At 47.0% G+C, this 12,629-nt stretch overlaps 1 protein-coding gene across 4 annotated transcripts in view; it reads left to right on the top strand.

Annotated features, from left to right (window-relative positions):
• The window catches only part of dusp14 (dual specificity phosphatase 14), a 40,553-nt gene extending 29,860 nt beyond the window's left edge, over positions 1–10,693 (top strand). For all 4 annotated transcript variants that reach the window (XM_078225934.1, XM_078225932.1, XM_078225933.1 and 1 more), the window contains one exon: positions 8,679–10,693. In XM_078225934.1, the coding sequence (XP_078082060.1) occupies positions 8,796–9,404 (609 nt within the window). In that variant the 5' untranslated portion in view covers positions 8,679–8,795 and the 3' untranslated portion in view covers positions 9,405–10,693. The remainder of the gene's footprint in view (positions 1–8,678) is intronic.
• Positions 10,694–12,629: the final 1,936 nt, after the last annotated feature.

Below are 12,629 nucleotides of genomic sequence, written 5' to 3'. Positions count from 1 at the left end.
TGTACAGGGCTGCCTGCCAGAACGTTTTGAGAACATGCAGCCAGACGTTGAGCAAGTGGTCAGCTCTGGGACACACCACAGGAGCCCCCACAGTGATGGAGCCTCTGCTGACAGCTCAGCCAGCTGCCCTCTTTGCTCTGAGCTCCAACATCTCCTCTGGCTTACAAATCGGGAAGGAAAGGCTGGAGAGGGCATCAGGAGCCTCCCAACTTGCCTGCGCTTTGCTCTTGTATGGAGCAGTGAGAGTGGGTGAAGAGCGATCCCTTGGGAGTGACGTTGGCTCTGGCATCTGCTGCCCTTTCTCAGGATGTCAGTCTGGTAGCTCATCCACCAGTGCCCTTGTTGGTGCCAGGCTGCCAACTCTTCCAGAATGCCCAGGTTGAAATGAGAGTCCCTGCGGCAAGGTAATCAGTGGCCAAAGATGCCCAAGGTTGCCTGGCATGGTCATTGCCAATGCTCTCCGTGGGAATACAATAGCCACTGTTGAGTCATCTTTTGGAAATACCAGAATAGATATAAAAAAATACTGCAGCATTAAGGAGCCGCCGTGTCAGTGCGTGGCTCTATAATTCCATTGCAAGATTCCTGGTTTAATTAACAGATTTTTAAAAAAAAATTATTTGTGGGACATGGGCGTCGCTGGCTGGCCAGCATTTATTGCCCATCCCTAGTTGCCTGAGGGCAGTTGAGAGTCAACCACATTGCTGTGGCTCTGGAGGTCACATGTAGGCCAGACCAGGTAAGGACAGCAGATTTCCTTCTCTGAAGAAAATTAGTGAGCTACTAGATAAAAGCAAATTACTGCAGATGCTGGAATCTGAAACCAAAAGAAAAAATGCTGGAAAATCTCAGCAGGTCTGGCAGCATCTGTAGGGAGAAAAGAGCTGACGTTTCGAGTCCAGATGACCCTTTGTTAAAGGACGTTAGTGAACCAGATGGGTTTTTCCGACAATCGACAATGCATGGTCATCAGTAGATTCGTAATTCCAGATGTTTTTTATTGAATTTAAATTCCACCATCTGCCGTGGCGGGATTCGAACCCGGGTCCCCAGAACATTAGCTGAGTTTCTGGATTAATATTCTAATAGATTCTAATATTCTAATAGACCATTTGGCCATCGTCTCCCCTGAATAATAGAGTCTTTGTTACATATTTTTGCTGCAATATCTGCCCTCTCTGTATATAGCAAAGGGGAGAGAGCGACACTCCTTTTCATTTTTGTCTCTCCTTGGATCCAAATCCAGTTGAAAAGCTGCGATAGTCCCGCTGTTGGATGCAGTTATGCATCTGCTGCTCATTAATTTGCAAAGCACTGTGAATCATTGAAATGTGAAACTACGGTGTCGGTGAATATTTCCCTTTTGAAAGCAGAATCTGAGGCCAGGACAAGGCACTGTGTGACCTGGATAATATACTCCCCTCCGCAGCACCTTCTGTGAATAGCTTGTCCTGGCACAGCGCTGAAAGCTGTCCCCAACCTGTGGTGACATCTTATTTAGGCCAATACCAAGCATCAGCTGAATGAATCCATGAATAAAGTCAAAATTGCCCAACTGTTGAATTCACGGCCTTGCTGCGACAGAAGCCTACTCCCTCTTGGAATGAGAGCGGCTTTATAAATGTTTAATCCCCCCAAAATACATTATTCATTTTTAATAAATGTGGATAAACAATGTTTCATGGACCTCCGTTCCAAAGTTCTGTCTTTTATTCTGAATTATAAATAATTCTTATCTCCTCCTCTGAGCAAGACACACATCCAGTAATTGTGCTGAAGGTGTCTTGACTTACCTGGGTGCCTTTAAACGCTGAGATGGGTTATAAATGGTTATAGCACATTGTGCACATACATCGATGCCTTCCTACATGACACCGGTGACAACACTTGGCGACAAAGCAGTTTGGAGCGCCCCGCGATGTCATGGAAGTTGCTACACAAACGCATATTGCTTCTCAATCACCAATAACGCCAGCTAAACTTCTCCCAAAATTAGCCGAGAATCTTATCGGGAGGAGCCGGGTACTATACTCCGATCACAGGAAAGTACATCCCATATCTGCAAACAGCAAAATAAAATGGCCAGAATCTGACCGTCCCGCCCGCCATGGGAATCGGGGTGGGCCATTGAGAAGCCCATTGACCTCGGGCGGGACTTTATGGATTGGGGATGACCAAGGCCATAAAGTCCCACCAATTGGGTCCAATAGGTTTTAAGTTTAGACTCTTCCAACAGAATCCCTAAACATGAAGCAAGCTTTTCCGTTTAGTTTCCTGTGCAGCTCTGCTATTTTCTGTATTTTGTCTCATTTGTGTTATCTTTAGAATTATGGAATCCCCACAGTGCAGAATGAGGCCATTCGGCCCATCAAGCCTGCACCGATAACAATCCCACCCAGGCCCTATCCCCGTAACCCCATGTATTCACCCTGCTAATCCCCCTGACACTAAGGGGCGATTTATCACGGCCAGTCAACCTAACCTTTGGAGTGTGGGAGGAAACCGGAGCACCCGGAGGAAACCCACGCAGACACGGTGGGGCGGGGGGGGGGGGCGGAACGTGCAAACTCCACACCAACAGTCACCCAAGGCTGGAATTGAACCTGGGTCCCTGGCGCTGCGAGGCAGCAGTGCTAACTACTGTGCCAACGTTCCATCCAGTTGAATTTGCATTTAATCGCCTGCTTTAATCTTCCTTGTTGAATGACTTTGCAACCATGGGATAGACGCACGCATTGTTCAGGCTCTGATTGCTGGAGCGGTTCTGAGCTCTGTTAGAAAGGATGTGTCGAAATTAAAGAGACTCGATGCCATCTGAGGCTGGGAGTTTCTGGTTTTTTCACGAAGCTTGGTGGGTGCACACTGCCGTGAGTTTACAGCGCTGCCCTCACATCTTAGATTTATTAAGGGGATTTGAGCAAAGTGCTTCAGTCTGTAAAGGGAAAGATCAGAATTTATTTTCATGGAAAGGCTTATCAAAGCGTATAGAATGCACTAACCACAAGTTATTGCAAGTGAATTGATCATATGGTGCACCTGGTGTAATGGGGTGTTCGGTCCCCTTTTGACTCAGTTTACTCCATCTCGCCCTCTCAACATAACATACGCCTTTCTCCCTCGGCCGTCAATGGAAACAGTTAAATAATTGAGGAAATATTACTGAGTAAAGGAAAGGGACTGGAAAGCTCGGCACGGGTGAAGAGGAATGGGTTGAAGGGGCCTTTTCTGCGTCGCAGGTTCTCCGATTCTGCTGGACCAGTGGGTCCAGTTTCGTTGCACAGGATGGTTTTGCAAAGGTGCTGTCACTATGGTAACCACACGAGCTGTTTCTGTACAATCTCCCTGTTTCTGCACTGCATTGCGGGGAGCCAACATCTTTGAATGCTTCCTCCCACTCTCCGCGTTAACTGAAGCAATCAGCATCCATCCCCGGTGAGATTTCTTGTACGGAGCGCCGAGGATCCGGGAGGAGAGGGGAGGTGGTGGGGTGCTGGTGGTGGGCAGGGCTCCTCATTAACATTTTCTTCTGTCAGCAAGCCCCCAAATGGCGCTGCGCCCACCTCTTAACAGCTTGGGTGGTTAGACTGTGGAACTCGCTACCACAGAAAGCAATGAGCATATGGACACCTTTAAGGAGACCTCTCGATTATAGGTGAGGGAGAAATCAATAGAATGATATGTTGATAAAGTCTCATGAAGAAATGTGGAGGAGGCTTGTGTGGAGTATTACCACCAGCGTGGAAACCTGTTGTACCAAATGGACCAGTTCTGTGCTAGAAGTATTTTGTATTATTCGTAATACTTTGTTGCCTCCTGTAGTTTTAAAAATTAATTAATGGGACATGGTCATCGCTGGCCGGCCAGCATTTATTGCCCATCCCTAATTATATCATAGAATGCAGAAGGAGGACATTCAGCCCATCGACTCTGCACCAACTCTCCGACAGAGCATTCCACCCATGTGCTCCCCTGTAACCCCATGTATTTATCCCACTAATCCCCCTAATCTACAGATCTTGGGAAACTAAGGGTCGATTTAGCATGGCCAATCCACCTGACCTGCAGATCTCAGGAGGAAACCAGAGCACCCGGAGGAAACCCACGCAGATACGGGGAGAACGTGCAACATTAGTTGCCATTGAGAAGGTGGTGGCGAGCTGCCTCCTTGAATCGCTGCAGCCCACATGCTGTGGGTTGACCCACAGTGCCATTAGGGAGGGAATTCCAGGATTTGACTCGGTGATAGTGAAGGAATGGCGACATATTTCCAAGTCAGGATGGTGAGTGGCTTGGAGGGGAACTTGCAGGTGGTGGTGTTCCCATGTATCCGCTGTCCTTGTCCTTCTAGATGGAAGTGGTCGTGGGTTTGGAAGGTGCTGTCTAAGGATCTTTGGTGAATTGCTGCAGTGCATCTTGTCGATAGTACACACTGCTGCTACTGAGCGTCGGTGGTGGAGGGAGTGGATGTTTGTGGATGTGGTGCCAATCAAACGGCTGCTTTGTCCTGGATGGTGTCAAGCTTCTCGAGTGTTGTTGGAGCTGCATCCCTCCAGACAAGTGGGGAGTATCCCATCACACTCCTGACTTGTGCCTTGTAGATGCTGCTTAGGCTTTGGGAAGTCAGGAGGTGAGTTACTCGCCGCGGTATTCCCAGCTTCTGACCTGCTGTTGTAGCCACTATGTTTATGTGGCGTGTCCAGTTGCGTTTCTGATCAATGGTAGCCCTGAGTGATGGGACCGAGGGGAAAGGGTTCCATTTATTTGCTACGGTAAGTTTTTTTGGCTGGGGCCAGTTTTCTGGCTTGATTCCTGTGCCTGAACTAAGAAGCCAGAGGATTGGTGGAACCTTGGGCTGACGGTCACTATTTAGCATGAGCTGTCGGCACTGGCTCCAATGTGGCGGCTCGTCTGAGCGGAAAAGAGAGCGATATTGGGTCACTCGCAAGCAGAGACCCTTGGGTAAGTCCTGAGAATGATGGGATTGGTGCAGGATATGGGCGGGGATTTGGAAGAAGAGGGTTTGATGGTGGTTCCTGCGTCACATTCCGCCCACCTCTGCAGGAATAGTTTTCAAACCAAACAAATTCTTTACTTACCTTGCATTAGTGACCATGGGGGAGGCGTGTTACAGGCCTGAAGCTGGCCCTTCGTATCATCAGTAAATTCTGTACAAGGTCATTCAGCCGCAGTAAGCCTCTAACTTAAGAGTCCTACAAATTTAGCAGTGTGACCAACGCCTACACAAGTTTATTTTATATTAATTCGTGGGACGTGACCATCGCTGGCAGGCCAGCATTTATTGCCTATCCCTAGTTGCCTTTGTTCAGAGGACAGTTGAGAGTCAACCACGTTGCTGTGACTCTGGAGTCACAGGTAGGCCAGACCAGGTAAAGACGGCAGATTTCCTTCGCTAAAGGGCATTACTGAACCAGATGGGTTTTTCCGACAATCGACAATGGTTTCATGGTCATCAGTAGATTCTTAATTCCAGATTTTTAAAATTTAATTTAAATTTCATCATTTGCTCTGACGGGATTCGAACCCGGATCCCCCAGAACATTAGCTGAGTTTCTGGGTTAATAGTCTAGTGATAATACCACTCGGCCATTGCCTCCCCCAACGCAGGATGTCCCATTTCATAGACACTGGGTGGGATTTTCCAGCCACGCTCACCTCCAAGACCAGAAAATTCCACCTGAGGTCAGTGGACATTTGCACGGTCCTGTTCTGCCCGCTACAATTCCCGTGGCGGACAGGACAGGAAAATTCCGCCTATCGTGACCATTTTACGCCTGTAAAAGAGGCATCAAAGCACTAAATTCTGCCCCACTCGTGTCTCCTCAGAAGTGGTCTAGAGACCAACCTTGTTGTACACTTCTTCCCCCTCGTAAGTCAGATATCTTGATTTTTAAAAATGTTCTGATCATGAATACGCACAGTTCCAAATGATCCAAACCCAATTTGATTCTGAATAATGTTGCCTGTTGCTAGGTGCCTGTCACATTGTTCTGTTTGCTGACCTGCAGCTGATGTTATGAAAGTCTTCCTTTCGAATTAACATCCTGATTACACTTCAGTCTTGCGTTGATGGATTTTCTTTTTAATAAGTGATTTATGTTAATGGAGAGATTATTGCAAAATTATTTCCCTGGAGTTTTTAACGTGTCTACACCTCATGACATGGGTGGCTCTACCACCTTCTCGAGGGCAGATAGGAATGGGCAATAAATGCTGGCCTAGCCAGCGACGCCCACATCCTGTAAATAAATACTAAAAATAGTGGGCGTGAGTAAGGAATTGGATAGAATTTTATGGACACTGCTACAAGGCTTCTCTTTTTTTTCATTTTCCTCTCTTGTATCTATTCCTTTTCTTTTTCTCTCCATCACTATCCCTACTTTTTGTCACCTCTCTCACTTTTTCTCTCGTTGCCACTTCTGTTTTTACATACCCACTCTATCTCTCACCAGGATATTAATTTGTATATCTCTATCATTTCAATCGACAGATTTTTGACCAGCTTGGCAAACAGTCACAAATTATACTTCTGTTTGAATCACACTTCATTTTAATGCTTTCTGAAGCCAATAGTTGGAGGGGAAAAGGGCCCATACAACTTTAAAGATACTATTCAGCCCTGGAGACCCTCACGGACACGTCCCATCCATAATTCCATAAAATCATAGAATCTCTACAGTGTAGAAGGAGGCCATTTGGCCCATTGAGGCCGCACCAACTCTCTGAAAGAGCATTCCACCCAGGCCTTCCCCTCCGCCCTTTCCCCATAACCCCACGCATTTACCATGGATAATACACCTATCATAGAATCATAGAAACCCTACAGTGCAGAAGGAGGCCATTCGGCCCATCGAGTCTGCACCGACCACAATCCCACCCAGGCCCTACCCCCACATATTTTACCCGCTAATCCCTCTAACCTACACATCCCAGGACTCTAAGGGGCAATTTTTTAACCTGGCCAATCAACCTAACCCACACATCTTTGGACTGTGGGAGGAAACCGGAGCACCCGGAGGAAACCCACGCAGACACGAGGAGAATGTGCAAACTCCACACAGACAGTGACCCGAGCCGGGAATCGAACCCGGGACCCTGGAGCTGTGAAGCAGCAGTGCTAGCCACCGTGCCACCCGCACATATTCCCTGATATATTCTCCACTGCAACTGGGATGGAGGTTAGAATGTGGAAGGCGATTTTTGACTGGGATTGTGCAATTCCTGTGGGGAAGAGGGCAGGTCAAGGGGACGTGGCTGGAATCGATCCCGGCCTATCCTGGGAATTGCTGAACTGTTACATCTGAGAGCTGGCAATCGGTGGATCCCTAAACCTCAGAGAGGGACAAAGATCATCGACATTGGAGGGAAGTAAACGTCTTGATCATTGACACCGTTTCGGTCTGTGAGGTGGTGGGGGGGGGGGGGGGGGGGGAGGTAGTGAGGCCCCAGTACTTGTCTTGTCCGCCCTTCAGTGCACCCTTCCTCCTCCCCGTCCTATCTGAGAGGAATGACACAGAGGTTTACACCGTGCTGATGTTCCTCCCCCCCTTTCTACTTGACCCCAATAGCTAAAGGATGGGGTGCCTTTCCCCCACCTATCCCCATTACTCTGACCTACTCCATATTAAGCAATAACGTCGGTTCAGTTCGTTCCTCTGTCTGCTCAACTGTCAATAAAAGGAGATTCAATGTTTTTTGACAGATCTAGGATGAGTGTGACCAAAGTCATTGTTCGTAAGGCGGCCTAGTTTTTACCCTTGAATGAAAAGGAAATCCAGTTTTTTTTTGGATCAGATTCAGCCTTTCCTAAAGCCTTGGCATTTCTACTGCTTGCTCTTTCATTAGAATTGCTTTGAGAGTTGGGGAGAGCCATAGAGTTTTACAGCACAGCGAGAGGCCCTTCAGCCCATTGTGTCTGCGCCGTCAATCAAGCACCTATCCTAATCCCATTTTCCAGCACTTGGTTCACAGCCTTGTACGCTATGGTATTTCAAGTGCTTATCTAGACGCTTCTTGTGGGGGCTCCTGCCTCTACCGCCCTTTCAGGCAATGAGTTCCAGACTCCCACCCCCGTCTGAGTGAAAAGGTTTCTCCTCAAATCCCCTCGGAATCTCCTGCTCCTTACTTGGCGGGAGGAAGGAAAAGCGTTTTCCGGAAGGAATCTTGAACCTAATCTGACAACTAATGTAATTAGAGGAAGCAAATCTTAGAATCCTACAGTGCAGAAGGAGGTCATTCGGCCCATCGACAATCCCACCCAGGCCCTATCCCTACAACCCCATGCATTTACCCTAGCTAATTCCCCTGACATTAAGGGGCAATTTAGCATGGCCAATCCACCTAACCCGTACATTTTTGGACTGTGGGAGGAAACTGGAGCACCTGGAGGAAACCCACGCAGACACGGGGAGAATGTGTAAACTCCACACAGTGACCCAAGCCGGGAAATAAACCTGGGTCCCTGGTGCTGTGAGGCAGCAGTGCTAAGCACTGTGCCACCGTGCCATCCCAAACCGTCTTGAAATATATTTTATTGTTCTGCTATTTGATTTTTAAAGGAAGATATTACATTGATGAATGGCTTTTTCTCTCTCTCTTCATTGGGGATGTTGGCTACACAAATGGTTAATGCAATAACATTCTGATACGCTGTTTTTCAGGATCACTAACATGAGTGGAAGGCCAGCCGTGTGGCTGAGAGCTTAATTCCAGCGGAGAAGTTTGGACCCAGCCTTTAATATTCCTTTAGCAGCCACCCAGTCAAGGCAACCTTTCCAATGAGTTCCCGGAGCCAAAGCTTCTTCCACCGGACCCCACCCGGCCCCTCTTCCAAACCCCGGCTGGTGACGGGTGGGGTCCTGGGCGGGATCGCTCAAATAACCCCGTGCCTCTACCTCAGCAGTGGCAACGCCGCCAGTAACCGCAACCTGGTCCTGTCGAAGGGCATCACCTGCATCATTAATGCCACCATGGAGATCCCCAACGCCAACTGGCCCGAGGTGGAGTATGTCAAAGTGCCTGTCGCTGACCTGCCGCACGCCCCCATCTCCCTCTATTTCGACAGCATCGCCGACAAAATCCACAGCGTCAGCAAAAAGCACGGCTCGGCCCTGGTGCACTGCGTCGCCGGCGTGAGCAGGTCAGCCTCCCTCTGCATCGCCTACCTGATGAAGTTCCACAAGATCTCCCTCCTCGAGGCGCACAACTGGGTCAAGTCTCGCCGCCCCATCATTCGACCCAACGTAGGCTTCTGGAGGCAGCTGATAGAGTACGAACGCAAGCTGTTCGGCAAGAACAGTGTAAAAATGGTGCAGTCGCCCATTGGGGTCATCCCTGACGTTTACGAAAAGGAAACCAGGAACCTCACTCCTTTCTGGGGCATTTAAACACCACTTGAGGGACTAATCCGCCACTGCTCCTGTACAAAAATAAAAGGAGCTCCCAGAAGATGATAATGGAAAATATTAACATGTAGACACTGCTAAATCCGTCATAAGTGGATTGAATATCAGTTATTCCGTTTCTCACAAGACCCTCCGATAAACCAGTGATTCCGAATACTGTAAATCCATTAAGAGTTGCCGGGCTTTATACAGCTTTAATAGTGGAATTGATTTATTTGTATTTATTTTTAAACATAGACGTATTTCTAAAATTTAATTCCAATTTAATTATTTTACCTCTTAATGTTTTTACCGCAGTCCTTTCAGTGGGCAGATATTGAGATTTCTGAGACTGGAGTGGACAAGATGTTAGACTTTAGGAAGGAGGGTTCTGCTTGATTTCGAGGACAGCCGTGTACAAAACCTCCAAACATTGCCTCAGAATCTCCCCTTCCTCCTCCTCCTCCTCCCATCTGTCAGCTGCTGCTATGAACTTGGCAAGACGATGACTGAGGTTCACAGTGGACAAGGAGTGAACTGTAAATGTGACGATCCCTATTTGCACTTGCTGCGTCATTGTCGCGTCGTGTTGTACTACCTTTGTGGATGAGGCCTACCTTGAAGGGTGATTTTCTTTTTAAAACCAGCAGAGATGGGGCTTGTCTGTTTTTTAAAATGGTAACGATGCAAGATCTCGGGAAAGTCAGCGAAATATAAAACGGCGCTGCTACATTACAATCTGTGACTCTTTCGAGAGAATTGAACCCTTGTTCCAGAACAACAGGGACGCGTGAGAGATGGGTTCTTACTTGTGGGCCCGTTGCAATGAAAGAGAGGTTATTTGCATTTGGCTTACCCATTGAGCGCTGAAATATTTTCAGTGGTGTACATTTAACAGAGGAAGCTTCCCAGTCTGCACTCTCTCCCTTGTGCCAGCTCAGTTTATGTGGCCTCGCCACATTATAACGTGCACCTCCTCCTCCTCTTTAACCTGCGAGGAACTTTCGAACTGTATCTCCCTGGGCAGCTGTAGATCATTCAGACCAGTTTGGGACTTAACAAAACTTTCTGTCTTTTTTCCTGAGCACAATGTTCTAAGATGATGTATTGAATGGTCTATTGCTTGACTGTCTGCAAAAGCTGAGCACAAATAATCCAGGCAGTGCCAGAACACTGTAAAAGGAAATCAAATTTATCTGCGGAACTGCTTACTTGTTTTCTTCAATGAGAATTGCAATGTAGGAAGAGCTTTATCAACAGTATATAACTTCAAAAAATAAAAGTGTTTTTTTTTGTATAAAATATTGTCCAATGTCTAATTTGTCTTACTGCACTGGATCCATAGTTTTTAAAGTTCATTTATTAGTCACAAGTAGGCTTACATTAACACTGCAATGAAGTTACTGTGAAAATCCCCTAGTTGCCACACTTGGGTGCCTGTTCGGATACAAAAAAGTAAAGTTTTTAAAGTTTATTTATTAGTCACAAGTAGGCTTACATTAACACTGCAATGAAGTTACTGTGAAAGTCTGAGGGAGAATTTAGCATGGCCAATGCACCTAACCAGCACATCGTTCAGACTGTGGGAGGAAACCGGAGCAACCGGAGGAAACCCACATAGGCACGGGGAGAATGTGCAAACTCCACAAAGACAGACACCCAAGCCGGGAATTGAACCCGGGTCCCTGTGAGGCAGCAGTGCTAACCACTGTGCCACCCATATCCTACACTGCGTGCTTGCATCTCAACTCTACGCTGATAATAAACCAATCCCAGCCTGGGGCTATTGTTGCCTCCTTTGACCTTCCAACTCTTGCACAGGATGTCTCCGATGTGAAGTGACAATGGAAGATGTTTATCCTTGAAAGTAAGAATGCACATTCATTATGCACACAGTCACAACTGCACATATGCACAGGAAAACAAAATTGATGCCTTGGTGTGGAGTGTGCAAGAACTGCCATACTGGAATTCTGCCAGGATTTAAGTCCTCTGCAGAAGGGGGAAACCCTAAAATAAAACAGAATATTCAGGGACCGCACAGAGAATTGTTAAATATCTCCGAGAAAGAGAAGCTCTACATTCCAAGTCTTAGCCAGATCTAGTGTCCTGTCTATTGCTGATCCAGGCCACCTGTTATCAATATGGTTATCCCTATCAGCATTGACTTGGAGTCTCTACTTCCAGAGAATAATTATTGGGGTCTTTCTCTTTTTCAAACATTTTCAGTTTTTTTTAAAATTACTATGAAAATCCCCTAGTCGCCACACACAAGTGCGGTGGATGCTGGGACAGTGAGTAAATTTAAGAAGGAGTTAGACAGATTTTTAATTGGTAATGGGGTTGAAGGGTTATGGGGAAAAGGCAGGAAAATGGGGATGAGGAGCATATCAGTCATGATCGAATGGCGGAGCAGATTCGATGGGCCGAATGGTTTAATTCTGCTCCTATATCTTATGAACATTGGAGGTGGGGAAGAATCTGTTTGGAAGACTCAATCAGATAAGGAGCAGTTTGTTTACTTTGTGGTTAGTGTGGGAAGGTAGGCTGGGGTGCTGGGTGACCAGTGGGAGTGTGGGTGAGGTTGTTGTAGGTGGCCGGGCCTTTTGTTGATACCCGCAGGAATGCTTTCAGAGTCAGCAACAGGAGACAGTATTTACCAAGTGTCTAACTCTTGCTGCTCCTTCAGTTTGAAACTACCCTCTTCTCATGGGATATGCACCACTGTGTGGTCAAATGGACAAAGCCTGAGGTATTAGGCCTAACATAAAACTGGACATTTTAAATTAATACAGCTTTAAAAAGCTGCGTTCATGAGGTTATCACAGTTAAAAAGCCAACAGAGTCACAAAGCAGAATTGTCTCATGTATTAAACAGGCGTGCTTCACCTTAATAGGGAAGTTATCATGACCTGAAACCAGAACTCAGGCCTTTTGAATATTGAATAGAGAGGCTCAAGCTTTACAATGGAATCCCAGAACCCATCAGGAGGTACTCAGCCAGAAGACATTATGATTGTGTATTCCCTAGTTTTATCCGGACTCCCTGCTATTAAAGAGATATATACAACTAAGGTGACCTGGCCTAACCTCATTGGGTGTCGTGACCCCCTATCCCTCACCCCATTGGCCAACAACCATAGAATCATAGAATCCCTACAGTGCAGAAGGAGGCCATTCGGCCCATCAAGTCTGCACTGACCACAATCCCACCCAGGCCCTATCCCC

The sequence above is a fragment of the Mustelus asterias genome, chromosome 12 (assembly GCF_964213995.1).
Source record: "Mustelus asterias chromosome 12, sMusAst1.hap1.1, whole genome shotgun sequence".
Taxonomy (NCBI): domain Eukaryota; kingdom Metazoa; phylum Chordata; class Chondrichthyes; order Carcharhiniformes; family Triakidae; genus Mustelus; species Mustelus asterias.
This window is presented reverse-complemented; position numbering and strand designations above follow the sequence as displayed.